Genomic DNA, 27,137 nt, shown 5'->3' with positions numbered 1-27,137 from the left:
AGCATCTTTCTGCGCTTTTTCGAGTGGACACTTACTTTGCTTTGAGAAAATAAGTTCGTAAATGCTCTTCGTACAAGACTGATGAGATTTGGTGCTTTGTGAGCACAAGCAACACAGGCTTTACAGGTCGTGAAAACACTTATTTGCCACGAATTATTCACGGGAGTGTAATATGGCAACTTTTTAATATAGATCGACACATGCCGTTACAAGAAAACATTTCCGCCCTCTGATGTGCACACTTCTAATTTTTCTTTGGCCCTCCTATGTCGAAGAATATATTGAGTGCTGCTATAATGTTCTTAATTACGCGTCTGTTGACCTATGCTCGCCAAAATAACTCGTTATGTAAAGAGAACAGGAGGTATAGTCTTTTCAAAGCGCTCGTGCTTGCAGAACACGAAAATAAAACATTAAAACTCGAACGCGTTGATCTTTTCATCTTAAACATACTGGTGTTGTCCTTTGTATGTAAAAGGCAGTGAATAACTGTCTCTCTATGCTGCTAAATAGGCTACGTCGCCTGTAGTGTATTTACCTTTTTGAATAGTTATTTGCGGAAGAGAAGTCATTTCTTGTTAAAGTAACCTGAGGCACCCTTGTTTTCTTCGTTTGTAAATAGCAACAGATTTATGTCAGTGTTTTAGCAGCGTTTTTTAAAATAAGTTTTATGAATAAGATTCTTAGAAAAGACAGACTGCCACTGTATATGCTGACAGCGGCGTTACAGTGTTGCTGAGAATGTCTAATATGCATCGCCGCTTTCACTTTAGAGATGCAATCTTATTCATCTTAGTGGCTTGAAATATGGTTTCATGGCAAGCTGCGTCTCTCACTTACTGCCATGCTTCTCATTTCTTTAATTAGGAACGGGGAGTAGCAAAGCGCAGTACACGACAAACCATCTACTGCTCGTGACGTAAGCACCACTTCCTCTTGCTTGTCTCGATTCTTACTGAGCATGAAGACAATTGAACATAAAACAGCTTGAGGAAATGAACATAATCTCTTGGTATGACAAGACTGTAAATCTACTAAAACAATTCCTTCATCCGGTTGAATTTCGAAAAGTGGATTCGATCTTTCTGGACTAAAAAGCGGTGTTTCAGTCATTGTTCTACCGAACCGGCTCAGAGGTTCAGACACCAAACCTTGAGTGCGGTGAGTGCAGACTTCACCACCTGCGGGCTGTTCTTTATGATTAGCTCGTGGATGTTGAGAAAGCCCCAGCCGTAGACGTTCTGCTGCCAGTGGTCCTTGTAGTGCTTCTTGCCATCGACCGACCGGATCTCGTTGGTGAAACCATCGACTGCCCTGGAGGGAAAATTTACGTTCTTGTAGAGGTGACTAAAGCCATTTCTCGATTGACTGTTGCGGCATCGGCCGACCCTGTGCCATTGCAGCCACCTGGAAAGCCACTTCAGTGTAGTTGTGCGGCAGTAAGACACACGAAAATAGCAGAGTGGACTAGTGAATAGAGATTACGTAATGATATCCTAGCTGAGCCCAAGAGGCCGTAGTGAACACAGAAAAGGGCAGGGCACGTTGTGCAGAGGTCATGGTTAGCAAGTAGGTTAGTGTAATGGACTCGGAGGAATAAAATGCGTTCGGGGCGACAGAGAATTACATGGTTAGACCTGCACTGAGCTGTTCGCAGGCTTAGGTTTGCAGCACGTAGCGCAGGACAGGACTCATGGACTTCATTGGAAGAGGTACAACTCTGGAGCGGACGTACTGGGGTTGGTTGTGATAACGATCGGGTAGCGCTAGGACTCGATTGTAAGCAATAGGATTTTGAATCCCGCTGTAGACGAGCCTATTGGTACAGAGCAGAAATCCTATACCCCGATTACTAATAAGCATTTACGATAAATAAAGTTAAGACGCAGTGGCCACTGATAGTTAAAAAACCACTTTGGGCATTGGTTCTGTGCAAAAACTTATTAACTTCCCCTCCAGCTACCGAATACATATTATTCATTCGTGTTCATTGCCACGCAGTACCAGTCCAATGACTTCTACATGCACTATAAAATTTAAAACCGGTGGAAATTATTTCCTCACACTGAGTCGTTTATGAGGTCTTCTCATTGCATTCGTAGCGCAATTCGCAATCAGTCTCTTTAATGAATCAATACAGCGAAGAGAGGCGCCAGCAATCGCGGAGGACAGCTGAACGGGACCTCACACTCACTTATCTATCTTTACAGACATGCCACACAAGATACCGTCAAATATGCTGTCATGTCGTCCCAAAGTACACACTAAAAGCCTAGGATGGATGGATGGATGGATGGATGGATGGATGGATGGATGGATGGATGGATGGATGGATGGGTGGGTGGGTGGGTGGATGGGTGGATGGATGGGTGGATGGGTGGATGGGTGGACGGATGGACGGATGGACGGATGGACGGATGGATGGATGGATGGATGGATGGATGGATGGATGGATGGATGGATGGATGGATGGATGGACGGACGGACGGACGGACGGACGGACGGACGGACGGAAAGCTTTATTTGGTCCTGCATGTAGTGATAATTAACCACGAATGGAGTGCCACATGAATCTCCTCAGGCCTACTAATAAATTACAAAGCGGAGAAAGTCGACGATGGCCATTGGTACGCTTTAACAACGAATACAGCATCCCCGAAGTGTGGCCAATTTGGTCATCCCAGTGATAAGGGAAAGAGTACTGCGTCAGGACAACCTGGCATGCGAAGGCTGGAAACGTGAGGTTCCGCTTCCCAATGAGTGATTTTTATTATTCCCTACCGTGTACCGCGTTGCGTGGTGCCAGAAATGCAGCCTGACGCTTACGCAAAAACATTTGTGCAGAACGGTAGTTTATAAATTTTTTCTCTACGAATTTTCGTTTCTCGAAATGAAAAATATCATCGAAGAGCGAGAAGGACGCCATGGCTTACGGTGCGTGCACAGAGAACCCGAAGCGGACTGTGGTGCTCTGCCTGGCCGCGTCGAAGAAGGGCTTGAGGTAGTTGTTGGTGAATGTCCCCATGAAGGTGTCCTCGGGCCGTGAGTAGAGCGAGTCGTAGAAGATGTAGTTGCAGTTATCTCCCGGAGGCATCACGAGACCAATGTGAAGGTAGCTCACTGTGCACACGGTGGTGAAGCGACGCAGACCCGGACCTGTTGAGGGTAGAAGCAAGAGGAAAAAAACGCCTGTTGAGGTGATCCGCGCACGCGCAAAAAGTGCTTTACAGCAGAATATGACCTCAAGAACAGGGTATGTTGTCTTCTGTCCTAAGAGCAATTAATGGGCGCGCTTCCTTCATCCTCGGCCGTTGAACGTACATTGCTTCACCTACTTCGGTCTGATTGCGTACGGGGTCTCTCTGACAGGTGTGTAACCAGATTTCTTCGAAATTCGCAGCGCGGCTTGTGCGCATTTAGACGTCAACTAGAAGAGACCCAACGCTCATGCTCATATCATTAATCTAATTATTTTCCGCTCGAGCGGCAACCAGATGCTGCTGATTGGCGCCATGTTAAGCGCACTCATCGCATTCAAAACAGCATAGGGACTTTCCAAGCCAATTGCATGAAGGTCTGCTTGTGCCTTAGAAGTCCAATGACGGACTCTGGTCGTCTCATAACTATCTCGGACGACAGTAAGAGTGAATGACAGATTAAAATTGCTTCCTCCACCCGATTTAGAAAGGGACCCACTTACCCCGACAATGTCGCACCGTTATTTCCACGGGAACGCTTGATACTGCGCACCGCTTCACTGAATGGCGTCTTGGTTCCGACGTATATCTTATTCGCATACACGTTGAATCAAAGTGGTGGCGAGCGCCATCTTGCCTAGAGAATTAAAAATGCCGTTTCATCGAAACTTTTTTGTTCCTATTGTGGTTGCTTGTCTTTTTTTTGGATTCTGAGCATTTTTCTTCCTAAGTTCAAAGCTCTATTTCAATTTCTGTGATAGTTCGTGCAATTTCTTCCTGTTCATCTTTACTTACATATCTTCTTTTAGGACAACCTTATCGAGCCTCAGTCTGGAGGGCACTGCATCTTCGAATAATATGTAGCGCTACCTTCTGAATTTCGATCTTACGGCATTTTTTAAGCTGTGATTTTTTTATTTCTATTTATGTGTCAATCGGCCGTCTTGATTTCGTGAACTTCTTTTTTATGCTCACGGTAACCTCCTTTTCCATCTTGTTGTCTCTGCTATGTCTCTCGTAATGCTTCTAGTTTTTTTCTTACACAGCTTGTCTCTGTTATTACTATACAAGAACTTGCAGACTGGCTGCCCACTTCTTCTCATTCTATTTTCTAAGTGTTTCCTCAGAATATTTTGTTTTGTTCATTCTATTTTCTAAGTGTTTCCTCAGAATATTTTGTTTTGTTTTTCACAAGCCTGAAATGACGTCTAACTCTTATTCTCCTTGTATAGCTTTACTTTCTGACTTTCCGTGACCACCTGGAGTTAATCAACCGCTGTCTGGTCAATCTCTAGTTTTTATAGCACGTCTCATTTCGTGTACACTCCCGCGTTCGCAGATGTCAGCCGCGTAACCACAGCAACAATCCGAAGGACTCGAATTACATCATATTTGTTGTACCCCTAAATGATCTATATATGCTTGATAACGGCCCTGTTCACCTTCTTTTTTTTTCTTCTTGAGATGTTCCTCATCGGTCCTTAAGTATTATCTACCTGTATTAATCCAAACGTCCGGAAATGTGTACTTCACGCGTGGAATTTCAGGCCTCGGCATTCGTCCTGTTCTCAACGCCAACTGGTCCACGGATGGCCGATTATCAATAACTCCTAAGCCTCTGGCTACATTAACCTTATGATCCAAACCTGTCTGAGCCACATGACGACAGATGGAGTGTCTGAGAGCATAAAGTGCCTACTCCACGACCATCTAAGGGGCGAGCAGGAGAATATTAGCGGTACGCTTCACCAGCGGAGAGTTCTGCCAACAACACATGCGCTCGTGCAAAGCCCTTGAAACAATTTTTCTTTCTGAAACGAATCATTCGTGCTTGTTAACTGCCTTCTAGCGTGTGTCCAATAGAGATGGACGCCAAGCTGCAGGTTTCGAACATACACAGTCTAGTATGTTGCTTTCTGGGTAATCCTTCTATTGTTGAAGATCTGAGTGCCTCTTTTTTGGCCAGTACTGTGTACAGTCAAGAACACTTTTCCGGAATGCGGATTCTTTATAAAGAAATAATGCTTTCCGAAAACGAAAGTGAAAATGCAAAATATTCCGGGCATGCGTGCTTTATCGGCTGGCACGAATGCGGTTCACTAGCTAGGCAGGCAACGCAGATAAAAAAATTTACAGGGGCACCTACTCACGTTATGCGAATGCAGTGCGAATGTGGTAGGGAATTTTGATGTATTAACATCGAGTTTGGTGTCATTCTTTCATGGTTGCGTTTGCGGCCCCTACACGCATGTCTGCACGCAGCTAGGCATCTCTTCGGGTCATCCAGCCGTGCTTAGATGTTTTACCGAAGGTGTCTAAAGGTGTCGGCACGGACAAATTGAAGACACATTTAAACGTACAGTTGTCACTTCAGGTCTGGGGACGTCACTTCTCTCCAAGCAGTGAATTAGTTTATGATCGACATTTTTTTCCCCGATTACGCTTTTAATTCTCTCATTATTTTTTTTTTCATGAGCCCGCATCCTGAAAGTTTTCTCCGTGTCTGTACTTGTGTAAGACCACATTTTCGCCGTGGTACGCATCCAACCTGAATACACACTTACTCAACCCGCACATAGGGCGTAGTTCTTAGTGGATAGTTAGCACATCGTATTTTGTGAACCTACTATACTATGCTCCTGCTTTTCCCTTCAGGCTATAGTAACGGTGCGTGCATAGTGATGTTGCCGTAACTATTATTACTTAGTCGCGTGCTTGTCTCCATAAGTATCACGTGGCTGAATTTAAACTTCTAAAGGTTGGCTCGTATTTCTCGAGTGAGTTTTATTCTTCGCCGCGTTTCGTGCAGTCGCTGTCCTGTCCACGCGTAATGCCATCGCACTTGCATGAGGATAACGCGTTGACTTCCACTTTGTTGCCGGCCCGCCTGGCTCAGCGTAGCTTCCCCTTGCGACATGATCTCCTATTTCCGACGCATGAGCATAGAATGAAAAAAAAAAAGGCCAGCCCTCACGTTTTGGCGTAGTCGTTTGAGCTGATACGGTGGTCTGCGGGCTTGCTGTCGCCGAGAGCGTAGTGTATGGCGTGGAATCAGTCGCCACCTTGGTCGTACTCATCGAATCAGTCGTGGCCCCAGTCACCGAGATTGTCGCATTCGAGGAAGATGCTGTCGGCGTAGGCCGGATGGTAGCAGGAGGAGGCTGTGCTCGGGATGGATGAGTGGGATGTGCCGTCGGCATCTCGGAGGTGGCCTGAAATTGACGCCAAACAGCGGATCCAATTCGTTGCCCTTTCACGCAAAGGGGAGGGTTATACGTGGAATTCGCCCCGATGTTCCTTAAAGCATGCAAGTTGAAAATTTTGTCGGACGCTTTTCGAACACTTCCACGCAGGAGCTCTCACGTTGAATGCAATCAATTTAAATGAACTGGAAATTGCCTAGTGCATTTTATCATTTTCTTCACTTATTCAGTAAACAAATCATGAGATCTAATGGCCTCTTTAGGGAAAAAATGAATTTAAGTGAGCGTACATGAATTGAAGGGTGGTTAAAACGAGATATGGTGAAAATCTAATAATGACGACGTCGATTGCGGCTGCAAAACAACAAGGAACACAGTCATTTTTCAGACAGTTTGTGGAGCCCAAACAGCAACAGCTAGCATTTAGAGCTGTATTTAGAAGTTGTCTCATAACTCTCAAGAGGGCCAGAAATTTGAAATTACAGTAGATTTCTGTACGGCGGCATTTCAAAAGTCGATTATGGAGTTTAATGTGATTACCGAACTATAAGATGCGCCGAACGGCTCCTTGTAACGTCCGTCATTATAGCTAGAGGGATGTGAAGCCAAGAAACCACTAAATATTATACTCATGCTTCTTGCCATTTCCGATTACGTTTACGTTTGGAAGATGCGCAGGTGCATCGCGCGATGACGACCACGTTGTTTTTTATTTGTACCTCTATACATAAATCGCGGGTAGGCAATGGTGGCACAGAACACCAAGGGCAGGGAAGTCATAAACCAAAAGTTTCCAAATGATAGAGGTACAGGACTACATTACCTGATGTTAATCCTTGGCAACTTTGAATTGAAAATGCCCGGGGCTGCACACCTTATCAGATTTAATATAATGCTGCACAGACAGAAGTAATGGCGTTCGCGATTAGCCGTGGCAAATTATTCGCCCATTAAACTGGTACTAGCGTCCCCACTACAGAGAATCCAATCGCATATATAAATAAGAGCAACGTTCCACAAAGTAACGATTTATTCACAATATTCGCTCAAGTCAGGTATTTCAGGTGCATATTAAGTGAGCAATTTTTCTAATTCATCTCATTCAGTCAGTTCGCCGTCAGTAGAGACGTGTGGGTTTATAGTTCTCTTTTTGACTTGCTAATCGGAAACAGAAGGACTGTGTGTAGGGGAGTTCTGATTTTACAGTTGAGCAAGTCTTACCGCTTAATACGTGTTTCAGTGGAGCCGCATGCCCAAGCGAGAATCTTCAACCGGTTTCAGAACATTATTAATATGTCATCTAGATTTACACGTGTAGCTGTGGCTTAGGAAGTTTCATTATTTCGCCTAAAAGCAGGCTCAGGGAAAACTGAGCTTGTCCTGTATTGATTTGGCATTGTAACGAAAAATTGCCTAGGCCCGCTTAGTGCGAGTTCTTTTACCTATAAAATGCCAAAAACGAAAAAGAGGTGTCGCCACAGCCAGCTGCTTATATAAAGGAAAATCAATGCCGTCTTTAACTGTTTCTCACGCTAATCTATAAGCCTGTGCCAATGCGCCCTTCATTTCGTAACGGCGAAACCGAAGTTCTTTTTGCTGCTGTGGTCGTGAGCTCAAATTGATTAGGGGGTGAAGAATGTTTCATTTCTACGTCTTAGATTCTTAGTACAAAATTCACCTACAGCGTCCTAATTCCACATATTTAGAATGAGCCGCCGGTCGGCTGTTACTCATATTAAAAATTCAATAGCGTTCTCAGTCTAACATTCAGCACTGTATGAAATTAGTATTTCACAGGTTGAACCTCCGTCAACTTCCCAGTTAGCTCGCTAGTTGAATTCTGTGTCTCAGAATAATGGTGAGTTGGACGAGTTAGATGCAGTTCATTTTGGCGCAACATTGAGCGCGGAGGGACGAAACACACTGGAAGGGGAACAAGACAGGTGCCGTCTCTCAAATAAATTTTATTATGAAGGAACGCAATATATATACACAGATAAACGACGTAGGTGCGAAAGGCACACAGTGCATAGATAGCACAGAGAGCGCTATAAACTCCAACGTGCAAAGAAAAACAAACCGAAGTACACTTGCGCGCCAGAGATCAACAGGTGACACATCATGAGGCGTCTAAAAATCCTATCTTCTTTTCATACAACGTGATGGAAGGAGTGCAAATAACGATTTTTTTTCTTCCCTCAGCTTGTTCTATAGCTTTTGAACTCTGGCCCTCACTCTTAAAAAATGCGTTAAACAGTAGCGCCGTGCTTCCTATACAAATGACTGTGACTGGAGTCCAAAGAGACTGAAAAGGACATGAACAGAGTGGGCTGTCAACACTAAGTCAGGGTATGAAAATGGTTCTCAAGGAAATCGACATTAGTAGATCCGCGCTGAGTTCCACTTGAGTGCCTGTAATCTAGTTTTCAGTGTACAGTGACGGAATGCACTATAAGTGTTGCCACGAAACGAGCTCAGTACGGGCACGTTTAAACCTGTAGTGAAGGCGATAGTACAACCACAGCATCGCTCATTGTCACCTGCAACCAAAGGACGCTGACTGTAGTGCGGTTTTTGTTACATTGCACTTGAATGCTTTGTATTGCACGCGTCAAAAATACTTGCTCTCCGGACGGATGGTGGACATATCACTTTCCATCACCACCCAGCTCCGAGACCGTGTTTTGAGAATTGAAGGGAATACTTGTGTGTGCCCCGCCGCGGTGGCTCAGTGGTTAGGGCCCTTAGCTGCTGATCCGGAGTACCCGAGTTCGAACCCGACCGCGGCAGCCGCGTTTCGATGGAGGCGAGACGCTAAGGCGCCCGTATGCTGTGCGATGCCAGTGCACGTTAAAGATACCCAGGTGGTCGAAATTATTCGGAGCCCTCCACTACGGCATCCCTTTCTTCCTTTCTTCTTTCACTCCCTCCTTTATCCCTTCCCTTACCACGTGGTTGAGGGGTCCACCGATATGTGAAACAGATACTGCGCCATTTCCTTTCCCCAACAACCAATTTTCATTTTCATTTTACCAAGTGTGTTGTCCGCCGTGTGCTGCAGCTCGTGTTGGCGCGAGCGAGTGCCTGCTGCAGACTGTTGCTGAAAGACGGACAGTCCACGCTTGTGCATACACTAAAACCCTACCGGTAGCCCCACAAAACAATTAGCGTGACTATAGATATGATCCATGATATCTGATACCTGATACCTGATTTAATATCTGCTGCGGGTCCTTAGACCCCAAATATTAATCTTATTTTTTTAATATGGCGGAGTGCTCGGCTTGAAGCACTCTGGCACTGGTCCTCCCGGTATTGCACTGCCTGCGAGATCGGCTCGGCGTACACCAGCGCGTGCCTTTTCTTTCCATCTTTTTTCTATCTTTCAAATATCCTACCGTCAGCACCTGGCAGCGGCTGTGGCTCGGCTTGAGCCAGTGGGCAGGCCCATGCACTTCCCTTTTCTTTCTTTCTGTCAGCAACACTAGCAGCAGTATACATCCCATTCTAAGCGAGACGCTTTCTGCCTTTGAGGCAGCCGCATCTTTCTCGATAATGCGACATGGCAGGAAATATTAAACCCTGACACTTTCTATGGCAACCGAAACTTGCCTGCGTTGTTGACGACCCATCCCCAGGCTTTGAGGATCCGGGTCCCGACGAGTACGTTTGTTTGCGGTCTTCCGTTACTCCATTGTCCTCCTCGTCTGTTAAAGAGAATGCGTTATAGGTGCATGTGAGTGTTTTGCTATGAGCACCCTACGGCAAAAATTTACAAGCCATCAATTTTCCTTATGATTTTAGAATGCTGCGAACGGGTCCTTTTATATCGTTGGCAGTATTATGGATTCCCCGATCTCCACAGGAATTCTAGCGCTCACTGCTGGGGCGGCGTTTCAGAAACTCACTTTCAGGTTATCCATTGCCAATCTATGTTTTACATTTGGCGTTCATTGTCCCCACGTCTAAATACGTTGCTTATCCTAAGAATCCCGTGTGGACGAAACTACAATAATTGTAATAATGGAGTAATTACTCATTGCCATCCACCCAAGCGCAGCCATACGGCTATCTATTCCACCTTGGTGGATTCTCCGAAACATATAACCTATGACAATTGAAATATCTAAATTTTGTTTTCACGTGACTCGGCGCCTGGCATTCTGCAGTCATCACGAGGTGAGGACTCGAATCCACGAGGCTGCATTTTGATATAAGCCAAATTCAAGGTCGGCGCTGTATTGTGGTTGTCGTGCACGTTAATAACCAGCGATTTCGCTATTTTTATAATGTACCGTGTTGTCTTATGTTCATACAGCCCACGGGCGCTCCGTCCAGGTTTCCGCTAGGCCTTAGCACCTTGTCAAACGTGAGCTGTATCCGCAAGCCAAGCTGGGAACTCGAAAAGTATTGTCCTGGTACTAAGAGTGTGCTCACTGATGACTAAGGTCACAAATTCTGGGGATTACAGTGGACGCTGCGAGCACGAGTCAACGCCACGTGCGTGCTTTTCACGGGATCGCATTTCAACCAAACAGCTCTGGAACCCGTCGCTGCGTCCTCCTAGGTTCCCGTTCACGTAGCGAGTCTTGTTATATCGTAACAAGAAGGGGGGCGAGAGATGACGGAGCAAACCCCTCACCGCTTGTGAGAATGTTGGTGCCGGCGTAGATACCGGCGAGTAGGGCGGCAAGCAACAACAGGCAGCAGATAGTGCCCACCATAGCGAAGAAGCGCTTCTTCTCCCTGAGGAAAAGGAAATGCAGAAGAAAGGCCGCACGTCTAAATGGAGAAAAGAGTGAACTAGTGTCATTTGATAACTAAGAACCTTGATTGAATTAATGAATATGGTGCTTACAAATACTGATTTTCAGAAATATACCAGAGTAACAATAATTAAAGAAACTGCCACGCATAAGACGATACGAGCTATAGGAAGAAGCGGAACACTTAGCGCGGTGTGTGACACTTAGGTTATTCTATTATGGATACCCACCGACTTGCCCAGTTTACTATTCTACAAACAGGAGTAAGGTAGTTGTATGCGCAGAGCCTCATACAGTGTTGTCCCGACTGAAGAGTTCATTTGATCACAAAAGTGACATGACGGTTGAGGGGACCTGCCCTGCAGCCCCCTGTGTTTGCTTTACCGCGAGGCACCGTGCAGCAGCAGTCTCACCCCGAGGATGAACGCATTTCCTTGTCAGTTACATTAACTGGCAAGAGAAGGCGCCAGCGTCGCTGCGCGGGAGACTGCTGAAGCCCGCCCGCGGGAGATGGGGGATTCGGCTGGGATCGTCGGCGCGGGCGGACGTGTCGCTCGCGGCTCCGCTCTTCGCCGGCGGGGCGAGGAAGCGACGGGGAGACAGGCAACCGTACTCGTCCCGTCCGGCCTTCGGAGGATATATCCCTTGCCCTAGCGCGGGCGAACATTCGCTCGGAACCTTGCTGGTGAGTCGGACGTCCTCGATTCATTAGCGTACCTTGTTGCTAGCTGGCGTTATTGTTTCTGTAGCAATAAATGCCTGTTTGCGTCAGCCAGTGTGTCGTTCCTTTGTTCCTTCAGAGCAAGGCCCGCCGTGGTCGGCGAGCGCTCGGTAGCGTACGCGATCACGGGGTGGGGTCCGGGCGGCTTTGAACCGTGTCAGACTCAATTGAGTGGGGAGAACGTACTTATCTCCCCAAGTCCACCCACACGGTTTACTAGACTTTATTGTATATTAATTTTATGTCACAGTTTCGTGCATGAGATGTATGGAAGTCGAGAGTTTCGCAGCTCATGTGGTTATGTCTAAGCTCAAGAAGATGCTATGTATGTAAGCCTTCCATAAAGGAGGCAGGTTTGCATAAGCGTCAGTTGCGCGCAAACAAACGAGGTGCAGAAAACGCGAAGTTATTTGGACGGCACTGTCTCGTAAGTATACCAGAACACAATTTGGAATTCATTCGCCAGCGACTGATTGCGACATAATGTGTGGCTGTATATTACACATAACATATAGCACAGCAGCAATGCCACGTACACCTTTATGTTAATCTGTGCCAATTTTTCGGCAAGGCTTCCTTATCATCTCTGAAAACAAATGTCTATTTGTGCAGAGAGAGGGAATCTAAGAGTCATGATTAAAAGCCGCATTTCTCTTATTGCCTCAGTAATCTTTCGGCTTGCAGGTTTAACCTCACCATGTTACATATACAGCAGGTTTAGAATACTCAGCCTTCCACGCGTCGCTTTATTTCGGTCGTGGGCTAAGCATACCCTCGGAAGTCGCGAGCTTAGTATTTTTTATTAAACCTGTTTTCAGTGCCACAATTTCACTCGCGACTGTCGAGACGATTCAGCATTGAAAAACTTCAGGTATGAAAAACTTCGTTTAAATAGAGTAATCAAGGTCATGCTATGTTCCTAAAGAACATCACGAGCGAAGCAAAAACCAAATGCACATTCACAACCACATTAAAACCATGAAAAGAGAGGATAGTCATGGTATTGAAAATATTATGGAAGCAGCCGTGGTACACAATTTGTGCTTTAAGCCATAACAAAGTATCACTATCGCCGTGGAAACAGCTTTGAACTTTGTTTCATCAGACATGCAGTGTAAACAATAGTCTTTATGTAGAGTGTTTTTGTTGAGATCAACTTCATTATTTTACTTGTCATTTACCGGTGATTGTATTGCCATTGTCAGCTATACTTTAGACATGCACAGCGAATTTGAAGGGAGCAACAGGCCACTACAAGCTGCGTGTTCCACTTTTTGTCTGGGCTCCTAAAGACTCTAAGCTCGGCGAAGAATGCACAATTCAATAAAATTTTACTTACTTTTCATCTTCTGAGGATTGAAAATGATATGAAGAAATGAAACAGCATATTAAAATATAGAAAAATTTAATGAGCGGGTAAAAGAAGTGTGCTTAATGCTTCCCAGAAGAAAATTGGATTGAGAGGAAATTGGATTCAGCCCTGATATTGCAGTATCGCCCGAAGCCGGATGTGTGGTTTTGCGTGTGTGCATTATATGAGTAAAGGTACTGCGCAAAAATAATACAAGCACGGACGAGAAGGGAACAAGGACGGGCGCCCGCTCTTGTGCCCTTCTCGTCCGTACTTGCATTATTTTGCGCAGTACCTTTGCTAAACTATGTACGACCAACTCGCCTAACGACATGCACTCCTGAATATATATATATATATATATATATATATATATATATATATATATATATATATATATATATATATATATATATATATATATATATATATATATATATATATATATTAAGATTAAAAAAATAGCATAATTTTCGCTGCCAGCTTAGGTACAAGAAAACGAAGAACGTGGTTCTGGCGCTCGGCTGCTGGCCCGAAAGACGCGGGTTGGATCCCGGCGGCGGGGTCGAAATTCCATGCAGGCGAAATCCTAGAAGCCCGCATACTGTGCGATGCCAGTGCACGTTAAAGAACCCCAGGTGGTCGAAATTTCCGGAGCCCTCAACTATGGCGTCCCTCATAGCCTTAGTCGCTTTCGGACTGTTAGACCCCATAAACCAAACCAAAATGCTAAATGATACAAGGAATCAAACAAGTAGTGTTTAACTAATACTTGCCATTTGGTTGCTCAGCTGGAAAGGAAAACAGAGCATTTACGAAGTGTGAAATGGCGAAAGTACTCAATAGTTCCGTTTTTCTTGCCGCAGCATTTTTTAGAGTTATAAGGAAATACGCCGTTAATTTGCGGTCCGTTTTGCGTTGCGCTGTATTTCAGAATTACTGGATTAAAATTGACCAGGTTAATGTTAGAAAATGAAGATTGAAGTGCATAACTGTCTCTAGATACGCAAAGCAGTTCCAGCGGTAATGAGTTTTATTGCTCATGACTACTCAAATATGCAACAGCTTTTACCTGCGCTGACTCCGTTTAGTCTGCACGGCAGAACGGCAAAAGTGGTAAAGATTAACGGATGTTCTGAGCAGTCAATTCATTTTTTTGTAATCTGATGTATCGGCAAGCATACAAAGTTGAGATACATGCTGAAGAACATAAGACTACCAGTCAATTAAAAATAATGTGGCTTTTATATTGTAGGACCTTGATATTGAGTGAGAAAAAAAAATTCAACTCAAGAGCACTTACATGACACCGAGAGTTCCACTGTTGACATAGGAATAAAATGTTGACACAAACAACAAATAAGAGCAGATCGGTAACTCTTTTGGTGCAACATCAAAACACAAAAACTTGGGTGATAGCAAAACATATATATCAGAAGTACCTTGTCACATGCTTTCCGCGCAAGAACTCATTTGAACTGACCAGCTTGTCCGTAGAGGTGAAATCAGAATGAAATCACTCCTTGCAAAGGTAGCGAAATTAGGGGTCCATTACAAATACGCCTACATACAAAAGAAGTAAACATTCACTAGAACTGAGGGAAGTACAAGGGCAAATGCTTTTTTTTACATAATGTTCACGAAAATGAGGAAGATGTGTGACGCAATCATTTTGTTTGCAAGATAACTTTGCAAAACGCAGGGGAGGGGTTCAGTTACAGTTGGCCTTTATGTGGGTGCAACTGTGGCCACAATATCGTGGCCACGATAGTAAACTCTTAGGGCGACGGCTGAGGCAGTCGCTCAAGTAGGAACCATTTTTACGGGCTGCCCTTCTAAAAAGTTAATTAGGATGTATTTTAGCTTAGAGCAATGGGTATCCACTTATCAGATATTGCATTTCCTGTAATCCTCCGGGCGTTACCATATATGTACAGGGCCTACCGGAAGCTTTGTATAGCCTTTGTCAAACGTAAAGCGCCTATCAGTTTCATTAAACCCCATACTGTGTGATTCCTTCTGCATTGCCAGCTTTCGAAATCTATCGAAGGGGAAACGAACTGTTGTCATCACCTTTACAACACTTTGGGCTTCCACAAATGTTAAAAAAGGCCCACAACACACCTCAGAGGCCAGCTTTTTGGACTCTGACAAATACTGTGCATTTTGCGTCGTTGTTGATCCATTATATGAACTAAGTTGTGTTCGAAAACTGTTAGAAAGCCAACGAACTTTTTCTACGTGATGAAGCGCACAAACGAATGTTTGCGTCGGCTTGCTGGAGACATATTAAAGAATAAAGCTGAAAACTGTTGATTATATTGCTTAAAATGCTGGTATTTTGCCTCAGGTATTGCGTATCCACGTGGTTTTGGAATACATGGATAAATTACTATTATAGCAGTAGAACACATTAGAGTGATTGGGCTAGGCGCTGAAAGGAGAGCGCGTACGGGAAAAGAAACCTAACCTGGAGGTTCCGAGATAAAAATTGCGTAATGATCTTTCTCCTCAATCTAGTATAAGTCGTCAGTAGCCAGAGAAATAGGACATATTTTTCGGAATTACAATGAATCACGTAAAGCTGCATCAATTCTTCCACAAGATAACGATGAGCACGCATCGCATGCTCACGGTACTATCCTAGAATGACCTCATTGTTATCTAAAGAATTACCTTCCTAAGTCGCCTTCTGCCCAAAGATCGAGCCTGTGTTCTCAGTTGCTGTTCCACCAAACATATGTAGATCATCTCCTATCGCTCGCAACCAATTTCCTTGACAGACGTCTCAGGAAAACGCTCACATACTTTCTCTCGATGTATGTTTCCTCTTATTACTGTGAACGATACATGCCTCTCTCTCATGTTACTTCACCTGTAACTCATAGAGACATCACGGAGCCGGCTAGTTACTTCATTACATTTTGCACGGCCGCGACGCCACAGTACATGTATACCTTCTGCTTCCTGCTGCTGATTCTCCGCCTACTGAACACGCACTTGCCCACAATTGCCTGTGCCGACCAATCCCGCCAGCGTACTCTAACCTGTCTCCTAGAATTGTGCGCCTCACAGCAACACTATTACACCTGCACGGCCACATAGTAACCTGGCTTCCTCGTCTTCCACCGGTTGCCGTATCTAAGCGTGCGGCTGTCTGAAAAACTTCTGCGTTATAATGGCTCATATTTTGTACTGCACCAGGTCACAGTAGTGACCTGCAAAATCATCCAGCTTTCCCTCATTCAATAACACATCATGCGTTCACCGCGACATGGTGCATGCCTTGCGCCTGAAGCCATATGCCACTCGTCAATGAACAGAAACGCCCCAATCACGTATTTCTGTTGTCGTATGTCAGTGCAATGGACGTTGTAACGTCGGCGTACAAGTGGACGAATTGAAGAGCTGTGCGCGTGCTGTGTGCCCAGGGTTTGCTGCGTGCTGGCTTAGCTGCTTCGCTTTGATTACGCATTTAGCCGTGGAAGGTTCTCTCAATGACACCACTATAGTTTTTAACCCGTCCGAGACCAAGATGGATAACACAATCTTAGCTTTAAACCTCAAGAATTCGCAGCGGCGTATATGTACACCCGTAACAACACGTTAATGATGGAGAAAATTGGCAAGAAAATTTAATTTCACTCCTGCCTTTCTAGACAGCTTCAATAGATATTAGCAATAAAATTGTGAATATGCAAACTATTCACTGCAGCATAAGACGTCAAGCGATGATAGGGTAAAGACAAGGGCTGGTTGGTGATTCGTGACGAGGAATTGCAGCAAACATGGCTCTGTACCTTTTTTCTTCTGTTTTACCTGCAAATCTTCACCAAACAATTGCCTATGAATACAAGGAAATAGAAATTGATCTGCTTCCTTCCATATTAAACATCGAACGCTGGTAGAGTAGATTGTATGGCTACATCCGTGGGTGCCATCGAAGGCGCAGTACTTACTCGACGACGCGTCTGCGCCCCCACCTGTATCTGAAATTAAAAGAAAGGCACAACTTACAGGAGGAGTAACATAAGTCTTTGCTACCTGAAGTGACGTGACGCAGAGAAGTGACGTGACGCCTTCTATTTTTTACTCCGTAAGCGGTGCGACCACCATTAGGCGAAAATGCCGGCGTGTGTCTCTGCGAGACCGCCGAGTTAAGCCTCCAGCGCCTGCAAGCATGACCACATCCTCCGCCCCCCCCCCCCCCCCCCCTCCCCATTCTGGAGAGGTGGCGAGAGGCAGAAAGACAACCGCAGCTACATCCCCAATCGAGTGGCGTGTCTGGAAAGTGATAGCGCTGAAAGCGAGCGCGAGTCACGGAATCATATCAGCGAGCGCGTGTCATTGGCTGATCCAACGTGGGACGCCAAGCAAGACGAATTTGGCATAATGCAACAAATGTAGAAGCATTTGAAAGCCATAGATACGGCCAAAATAAAGGAAAGGGCAAATGAAACAAATATGTAAAGAATAAAATTTTTACCGAGCCATAATGAAATCAGGAAGATAATGAGGAAACAAGAAAATGAAATAGAAAAGCTTGAAATGCAAAAGTATCATCTTAAAAAGCGCATTACGCTTATGCAGTTCGTCGCATTACACCACTATAGTGTCTGTCAATTTGTAAGGTCCTGTAATCAACTCCTCCGTTTTTCCTATCGCCGCGCTTGTTACTGTGTACGTTCTCCGAAGTCTTTTGGACATGTGTGGCATATTTCGGAGCCGCGCGAGATTACGTTCATTAGTGTAAAACTCTCATTTGATGGCCTCATGTAACAAACTTCTGCGATAAATCTTGAGTGTGTAACGTCGCGAGCTGCACACCGTCAATATACGCACTGTGTAAGCTTGGAAAAAAAAATTTTTCGACTTGTTTTTGTTGATTCGAGACAAAAAATAATCTAAGCTGTCAATTAATCACTACCTTTGCCAATCAACGGACACGCTAGTTTTCCTTTTTTCTGCAATATCTGCGGCGTTATTCTTTCGCCTATGGCGACATCATACTTTGGCCGTTAGCCACTTTTTGGTTTTCAGATTTTTCCGCTTTTATAATTGTGTTCCTTGTTGTCTTAAAAAGCTGTTATCGGTATTCAGACAGAGAGGTCCCAGAAATACGATCCGATAGTCAGCGCAAAATGCTCGGAAACCCTCCGGAGTTCCGCTGTAAGGAAACCTCATTGTTCGAATAATGGCTGTTACAACTGGTGTCTCTTGAAAGCAGAAGCCACGAACAGCTGACATACTCACGCTAATGACTGCGTATAATGAACAACATTTACGGAACTAATTTAATGATTCTTTCTGCTCGTCACAAGGAGGCGAACCACACGACAACAGCAGCGAAATAGAAATAGAAATAGGGAATCGAAATAGAGAACGGAAAAGCAACCAGGACCGAAAGTGGTAAGTTTGGCCAAAGAGACGGGCTGTTTCCAAGTAAACCACCTGCTAGCACCTTTGCTGGTAGCATCACGCGGGCAGTCACGACAGATAACAAAACACGTTGTGGGGCTAGTTGGTGAAGCATGGCTTCTTAGTTTTCTTCAACATAGGACGGGTGTTGACTCGAACTTGTGGGTTTCTCAGTAGGCACAGGCCACTACCCACCGCGGGTTCGAGCTTCGCGCGAGCCAAGGGCCCCGATCAGCCGTCACCACACGCACCCTGGGGCACCGCTGCGGCGGCGTTCAACCTCTGCAGAGAGGAGAGCGGCTCGCCGCAAGAAACAGGCCTCCAAGTTCACAAAGGAGACGTTTATTGACGCCGTCCTCCAGCGGTACATACACACACTCAACAGTCACCCCGTCCCGGGGCGCGCTCAGAGCAAGGCTCCGGTGCGCGCTCGGGGCAACAAGAGAAATGCGCGCCGCTAGCACGCCGCTGCAGGAGATTGTCCCCGCGGCAGTGCTGTGATCTCTCTCGTGTCGGCCGTTGGGCCGTTTGCGAGAGAGAGTGAGCAGTCAACGCAAGGTGCGCCTGTCAGAGGTCGTTGGACCCCTGGACAGGCTCGAGCCGCGGCGGATCAAGGACCCACGCTGGCGAGCTCGAGTATGAACTGGTCCGAACGGCAGAGGCCGGCCCGGACGAACAGTAACGTACGCACCTTACGCTGTCTCGGAGGGGTCTCTCTCTCTCTGGGCCCCGCTTGGACGGTCGCGCGCCGCTGACCACCCAAAACGGGTCCCGAATTCCCGCCAAAAGTCACCAATGGCAAAGGCCCTTGGGAAGCCGGGGGCGTAGCTGCGGCCGAATGACAGCGATTAGCCACCAGCCGTCTCTCCGCTACCCGAGGCGGGAGAAAGGGAAAGAGAGCGACGCGGGATGCCGCGCAGACACCACGGCGGGAATCTAGCAGGCTTCCCACAAACTTTAATGAAGCCGACATATTCTAGATTTGTACACAATGAAGGACCAGAGCGCATGCGGGTGGGAAATTTCCGGTAGATTAGAGAGAGCATACTGCATGCTCTCGTCTATTTATTAACCTGTATTCCCTGTCTCGCAGGGAGACTGATGTGGTGCTGACGCACATGTCGCCCCCTTTGTTTAATAAAAAGCGCTTCGGATAATTCGCGTGCTAATCTGACCTTACTTCTGCTTAGAATATTGGTACGCTTAAGTCGTGGTTCACAGTTTTGATCGTTCTCATCTTTGCAGGAGCGGCAGTGAGCGGAAACAAGTCGGAAACGTTACCAAGTGAACGTTCATGTTCCCTGGCACGTTCGTTCACACGGCAGCTACTCTACCCGACATATACTTTGCCACATTTAAGGATGATTTTGTATACCACACACGTGGCACATCGCACGTACGCCTTTGTGTGCTTCGTCCTGCAGCCGGAACTGTCAGGGCCGCAACGGCTGACATTGGGACACATCTTGGCCAATTTACATGGCGCAGAGAAGACCAGCGGCACGCCGTACTTGTTGCCAACCCTTTTCAGGTTGTGGGACGCCCTATTAATGTAGGGGATAACCACTGGCTTGGCGCTGCGCGACAGAGTGAAAATTACCGAAAACACATCAAACAGCCTGGAAGGAATGCAGATTAATATGCAGTAGAAACTGTGCATAGTTAACTCGCATATTGGGCGCTAGGCTTTTTGTCCGTAGCTCTATATGGTGGCACAGTATATTAGCAAGCAGTGAAAGCGCCCAATTTATAGAGACACAACCTTGCGTCGCGAAAACAGAAGCATTCATGCTCTTCCAACCGCACCCTAATTCACCCCGACTCCAAGGCCTGACCTTCAACAACGGACTCCAAAACCCTGCTCCGAGACCAGTGTCTAGGGCCTTGCTCTAGTCCGGCAGAGCTTGAGCCAGGACTAACTTCATTATCAAGGACGCTGTCAAGAGTCAGCGCTGGTTGTTAGTTGTCGGGCATAGTATGTGCTACCACCCAACACCAATGCGCATAATTTCTGGGACCAAACACAGCGATCATTCTAATTCAAAACCAGCAAGGAAAAAGGCTCCCTAAATGAAAAATGCGTCCCGTGTTGAACTGGCGACTCCGGGCAGCGTGTTCATGCATTTCGGCTCGCTTACCCATCGTCGTCATGGTTTTTGCCGACGTGGTATTTCTTGAGCGACGAAGACAGAGTGGAGCCTAGGCACAAGGGGAGACAGCTCAGGAGGTTACTGGCGTCTCTGGAAGACCTGGATGCGGAGTGGGGGGCGCACTAAGAAAAACCGGTCCGACGGCAGCGCAGTTCTTCTGTGCGTGCGCAGGAAATTCTGGCTGCACGTGAAGAGTGCGGATTCCCTCGAGCAGGATTCGTCGTCTTTTGAAAGCATTGCATGGAAGTACCGCAGTTTATTTGTTTTGGCGAATAGATCAAGGAACAGTCATTTTTGTCATCCACCGGGAAGCCAAGAATAGAATTAGTGTTTTAATCAAATGCAATAATACTGAAACTGTTTTCAGGAGCAGTATTCAATGCAACGTAGAAGAATAGCATATAAGTGGCGTACCCACAAACAAGGAATTTTTTTCAAATTTAGATGAACCTGAGCGTCGTTATGCATCTAAATAGGCTAGCAGTATCTTCGTAGTTGAATAGAAATTCTTCCTCGTCGTCACCAATATAAGTGCTGTTTTTGTAGCTGTGCAACTGTCCTGAGGCAAGAGAATTCTGGAACACATTGAGGTTTTCCCCTGACCAATAGGTCTTCTGTCCTTGAACACACAACTTTCGTTCTTGCGCACAAAACGAAGCCATAGTTTACCGAGACCTCGGCGTTGAAAAGAAAAAAAACTTGAGGGACACAAGTTCAGCTAAAGAGTGTGACGTAGTAGCGTTAAAGGGTCCCAACAGTCACTTGGAGGCCCCGTGGCGCACGCTGCCGCAGACATCGACACAACTGGCGCGGTAACGTACGGCTTTATTACATATCATTGTCCATATTATTTTGTGGTGCTAATTGGGGACACTAATTAGCTACGTGTTCCTTTAATGCAATTTGCCTACTGTGGGGTCTGAAGTGCTCGTACAAGGCTTCCACTAATACATCTTAAGAACGTTCTTCAGTGTTGTAGATGTAACGTGCCGGCCCCCAAATCAAAAATTAACAGTTCTACTTGTCTATTTCTTTTTCTGTTCTGCGAAACTATTTCCTACGTCACTACTCTCACGACCACTTGGCATTTTCCACTTACTTGGAGAGCGACTCAGAAACTGGGCTATCCGCCGATCGAGTCATTTAAAGCTATCGCGTTACTAGAGAGGCGCAAGGTTATGCTTTGGTCAACGGCCAGTGGAACTGTCGCTCGTCGCTGCTGAACGCGGCAGAGTTTGCACTTGCTCTGAACACTCGCAATATCAATGCGTGGCCAAAATAATATCCTTCGCGACATAGCTGCCACCACCTAGGCCTCGCTCCCCAGTTCAATCGACGGTCGGCCAGCTTGCCCTGGCAGAAGCGAGGTGGAGGGGCAAGAAACGTCACTGACGTCACGTAAAATGCAGCCAAAAGCTGCAATGCGGCGCCGGCCGGACCCGCACAAAAGTTGAAGTTGGCCAACTTTCCATCCGGTCGCCGGACGGGGCGGACGCGCATTGTCTGGACTGTGCACGCGTTCCGTCGTCTGCTCGCCGTGCGGAAGGCGCTAAACAGCGATCGTGCAACGCTCCTTCCTAAAAAATACTCCCATAACCTGCCACCGAAATCTGCTTCTAAGTGAGCAAACTGTAATACGAAAGTGAGAATACGCGCTGCGAGTGTTTCTGCGCGTATATACAGCTGGAGCGAAGCGGTACGGTGGATCGAGTACCCGCAACTCGACACGAATCTCTCCTTTCAGTACGCCCGCTCGTATAGCCCGCTCCAAATGTTAGCTCTCCGGAACCGACAAGCAGATTGTTCTCATTATTTAAATGGTGCAGGTTTGCCTTACGGATACAGCAAATCAAATATTTGCTCTATGACCGGCGGCGATGACCAACATGACGCGCTTGTCGAGGCTTGAGTCGATCTCGGAGGAGAAACTATGTGACAAACCGCAAATTGCTAGTGGGGCTCTGATAGCCTATTCGCGGGGGACTGCTGGGCGACGAGCGAAATTTTCTGTTGGTGCAGATCCGAGCGGTGAGGCCAGCAACACGGCAAAAGTGCTTCTCGCGACGGAGTCGCTCGTCGCATGCCGCCGTCGCATTCGCGTTCGCGTCAGCTTCCGCGTACATGGAGCTCAGCCTTCAGAGCTGGCATGAATGTCTGTAAACGAAAGGGCCCCTCGTAAAACTCTTCGCGTATCCGCATGTTTCCGCGGAAGTGGTATGCGGATACGCTGGCGTGGGAACGCCAGACCAGATCGAGCGGCGCCGCCTGTGAGAGCCATGCATGCTTTCTTGGTGTCCTGGCGGATGCGCGCGGTAACCAATGCTAGGAATCCTCGGCCATCATAGCGACGCTGTTATGCCGCCAGTATTTCCGGGCTTTTGTGTATACATGCCGAGCACGTGCGGGCGGGAGCTCCTCGGAGAGTAGACCAGAGTCATACAGTAAACTCCAGCTAAAGTCATTAATATAACTAAACAAGGCCGTAAACGAGGCTTTATCGTCACAGTGAGTGCTGCAAGGAGAGTACTAACCGAGTATATGTGAGAAAATATGACCGGGTTGGGAATGGAGTGTGTCTCTAGCCGTCGCCAGGCGACTTCCTGGGCTTTGGTTGGGGATCTGTAGGGGGTAAGTAAACATCCCTGTTGAGGCGAAGTGATGGGTAATCTCCTGAAATGAGATCAGTCTGACCCGCAGACCTCAGGTCGGAAGTGTCTACGGCGTGGCCGACGAATCCGTGGGCGCTAGCGTGGGCGGCCTCGTTCCCCGGGTTGGAGGAGTGGGCTGGGACCCAGATCAGGTTAATCTACAGGAGCGAAGATGGGGTGTGACGAAGGAAGAGGAAGGTGTAGGCGATATGCGGCCGTTCGGAAAGTTATATATGGTGCCTTTTGAGTTCCTGAAAATGGTGTCGGCGCGTTGATGCTGGCTATCACTAGGGCGACCGGTACTTCCTCCGCTGTTTTAGGGAAAGTGAGGAGACGGGTAGCGGAATCTCAACTTCGTAACCTTTAACGCTACAGCCTTATCCAGTGAGGCTATAGCCTAGCTGTGCTGCCCGAAGAATTAGCGGGCATTAAATGGGGTGTCGTAGGGCTTAGTGAAGTCAAGAGGACAAATTAGGCGTATACAGTACTAAAGGGCGGGCACATACTGCGCTATAGCGGTCACGGAGTGCCTGCTGACCTTGGGGACGATGAGCTGCCTTCAGCACTAGAAGCACCAGTGCCCATCCTGGGAGTCCGGCGCGGCCAGAGCACCACCTTGCGGATCCGGTTTGGGGCGCCAAAGCCACCGTCCCATGTGGCTATCTACAAACTGCGACTGCCAGTGCGGCCAGCCCTGCACCGCCCCATACAGTGCGGCCGCTGTGGCCGCCTTGACCACGTGACGGCCAGCTGCACCCACCCCAGTCGCTGTCGCCGCTGCGGACGACACCACCGGACTGGTGCCTGTGACGCCTCAGCAACACGGTGCATGAACTGCGGCGGAGGCCACCCATCGGACAACCTGGCCTGCCTCCGTTGGCAGGAAGAACGACGTGTGGCGGCTGCGTTTGCAGCCGCTGCGGAACCAGTGTCAAGGAGGGCCATCCGGTTGGACCACCCGAAAGGGCAGAAATCGTATGCCCAGGCCGTCAAGGCCACAGCGGCTGACCCACCCAGGCCACATCTGCAGGCCCCCCAACATGGCGCAGGACCTACCCATCCCCCACGCTGGTACCGTTCCTCTCCTCCTGAGTGGCCAGTTGGAACAGCTGACGCGGAGCTTGGCGGCCACCCTCCAGGCCCTCACGCAGCTCCTGCCAGCAGCCCACCAACCACCACTGGGCATGGCGCAGGCCCAGCAGAATCAGCCTAGCTATCATGGCTAGCACACCGCAGATGGTTCCCAGACCACGGGTCCTCCAGTGGAATTGTCGAGCACTTCGACCCCGTCTCTGCGAGCTACATGACCGCCTCCAGCTGGAGGAGTACGATGTCCTGGCCCTCCAGGAGGTGTACCTGCAGCGGGACAAACTACACCTGCCTGGGTACATCGGCTGTGGATGCAGGACCTCCTGCCAGCAGTCCTCCTGTCAGGCGGACCCATGCTTCGAGGACCGCCATCCCCGGACCTTCCCGCGCAGCCATCTTCATCCGCAGGATTCTGGCCCAGGCGGAGATTTCGGTGAGTGATGCGGTTGTGGCCCCCATGGAGTTCGTCTGTGTGAGGGTCAGGCTGGGTCGAGTTGAAACAGCTGTGGCAAGAGTACATGTGCGCCCCCAGACCCCTTGGGACGCCGAATCCTTGCCACAGCTAGTCAGTCTCATTGGCGGCGACTGTGTGCTCTGCGGGGACTTCAACGCGGCTCAACCGCGGTGGGGATCCTGCAGGGCGGATCGTCGCGGCCGGGACCTAGTTGAGGCCCTTCGCCGGTACTAGGCTGCATGTTTTGAACACTGGGGTCCCCACGTTTGTCCGTCGAGAGGGCGTCCGCACATGCATTGACCTCTCCATTGGGACGCCGCGATGTGTTTATGGATACATGCATACATACAGGAATTTTATTGCAAGATATGTATATACAGTACATAGCGTGTGCCCGCAGAAGCGCAAGCACTTGTGGGCGGGCCACGGCAGTCACAACAGCATGCGGTCAATACAAAACGCTGAAATTGCACAATTTACAATACAAAAAGAAGAAAAAAAAATTAGCAATAACACAAAGCCGAAATATTACATATAGTTCAGTCAACAAATTTAGCGATTGATAAATGTAACGCAAAGGAAATCTGGAGTTAATAGAACGCGAACAAGATAGAAATGAGAAAGCAATTCAGTATTTCCTTTCTTTAAAACTTTCAAACCACGCTTGCAGTCCAGATTTCACAGCCGTCAATGAATCACAATCAAACACCTTTGCAGGTAGTTTGTTAAAGTGGTAGGGTATATAGAACTGTCGTGTCCTTTTACCATAATGTGTACAAACCCTTGGAACTTTATAACGCGCTATGTGCCTAAGCGACTCTGGTTTTTTATCTGGCTGTTTAAACTGTGCTGAAAAGTAGTTTCTCAGAACTACCACCTGCAAGTAGAAGTCATGCAGAGGAATAACTCCTGCTTTAACCATTCTGGTGTTATGGTCGGACTTCTCGTAAGCAGTGCCATACAATAAATTAGTGGAGATTCTGCACAGGAAACTATCTACCTTCTTAATCTTACAAGGTGCACAAGTACCATACACTGAAACACCGTATCTAAGGATAGATTCTCCTAAAGATCTATACACAGTCTGACGCAAGTTTATAGGTGTAGTGTATTTTATACGATAAAGCTGCACAGAAAGAGCACGGAGTCGTTTTAATAAATAGTCAATTTGGGAAGACCAACACATGTTGGAATTAAGATATAGGCCAAGATATTTAACACTGCTCGAGTAGGGTAGTGGCGAACATTCGCATTTGGCACAGTTGCTACCATGCAGAATAACCGACTGGGTAAGATCAACATTCTTGTGCGGATTTCTGAAACACATTAACACAGTTTTGTTTATGTTTATGTATATTTGATTTCCAGATAACCCGTCTACTATTTTATTGATATCGTACTGAAGTAATTTCAGTGCGAGTGGGCTTGATTCATGGGATATCACTAAAGCTGTATCATCAGCATACTGAAATAATTTTGCATTTAATGTTAGATTAACCATATCATTTACATAAACATTAAACAAAAAGGGTCCCAAAACAGAACCTTGTGGAACGCCGTACTGAATATGAGAAAAAGTACTAAATGATTATTTAATTTTCACTACTTGTTTACGGTGCGAAAGGTAACTTGCAAAAAATTGTTGGTATGGACCACGGAATCCAATACTTTACAACTTACGTAACAAAACGGAGTGCTCCACGGTATCGAATGCTTTCGATAAATCCAAAAATAATCCAAAAACACATTGATTAACATCCAAGTTACCATTGATAAAATCACAGCAATCTTCGAGAAGCTCAACCGCACCAATATTACGAAGGAAACCATACTGTGTAGTGCTCAAACAAGAATACTTCTCACAAAAACATGTCATATATTGGTGCACAATTTTTTCCATCAGGATGCTAATGACTGGAAGTATGGCAATTGGTCTGTAATTTGTTTGATCTGTCCTTTTTCCCGATTTGTAGATGGGTCTTAGCACTGAGATCTTCAGACCTGATGGTATTTCTCCGGTCTTGAAACACCCATTAAGTATATGTAAAAGTACATCTTTAAGTTTAGAGTAATTGTTTCGCAAATCACGCAGTCTAATCTTATCGTAGCCTGGTGGTTTGCTGTCTGGTAGCGTCCTAAT

The 27,137-nt window shown here is 46.8% G+C and overlaps 1 protein-coding gene across 1 annotated transcript; it reads right to left on the bottom strand.

The window, feature by feature from the left end:
• Positions 1-1,130: 1,130 nt before the first annotated feature.
• LOC144110893 (uncharacterized) lies at positions 1,131-24,674 on the bottom strand. The gene is made up of 7 exons (XM_077643962.1): positions 24,511-24,674; positions 20,795-20,905; positions 11,043-11,146; positions 10,013-10,107; positions 6,172-6,409; positions 2,934-3,156; positions 1,131-1,314 (listed from the first exon to the last, which is right to left on the bottom strand). The coding sequence occupies exons 1-7, from the start codon at positions 24,672-24,674 to the stop codon at positions 1,131-1,133; spliced, it is 1,119 nt and encodes a 372-aa protein (XP_077500088.1).
• Positions 24,675-27,137: the final 2,463 nt, after the last annotated feature.

Source organism: Amblyomma americanum, chromosome 11 (assembly GCF_052857255.1).
Source record: "Amblyomma americanum isolate KBUSLIRL-KWMA chromosome 11, ASM5285725v1, whole genome shotgun sequence".
In the NCBI taxonomy this organism is placed as follows: domain Eukaryota; kingdom Metazoa; phylum Arthropoda; class Arachnida; order Ixodida; family Ixodidae; genus Amblyomma; species Amblyomma americanum.
Note: the sequence above shows the minus strand (reverse complement) of the source record. Positions and strands in the feature narration are given on the sequence as shown.

Bases quoted from the DNA above. Each gene is read 5' to 3' on its own strand.
- LOC144110893 (XM_077643962.1), bottom strand. From the start codon at position 24,674: ATGATAGCTAGGCTGATTCTGCTGGGCCTGCGCCATGCCCAGTGGTGG. The intron at 11,147-20,794 runs GTAAGCGAGCCG...CCTTTTCCTCAG, and splicing joins AAAAACCATGACGACGATGG to GGAGAAGAAGCGCTTCTTCG. The intron at 1,315-2,933 runs GTAAGCCATGGC...TTTTCCCTCCAG, and splicing joins GGGTTCTCTGTGCACGCACC to GGCAGTCGATGGTTTCACCA.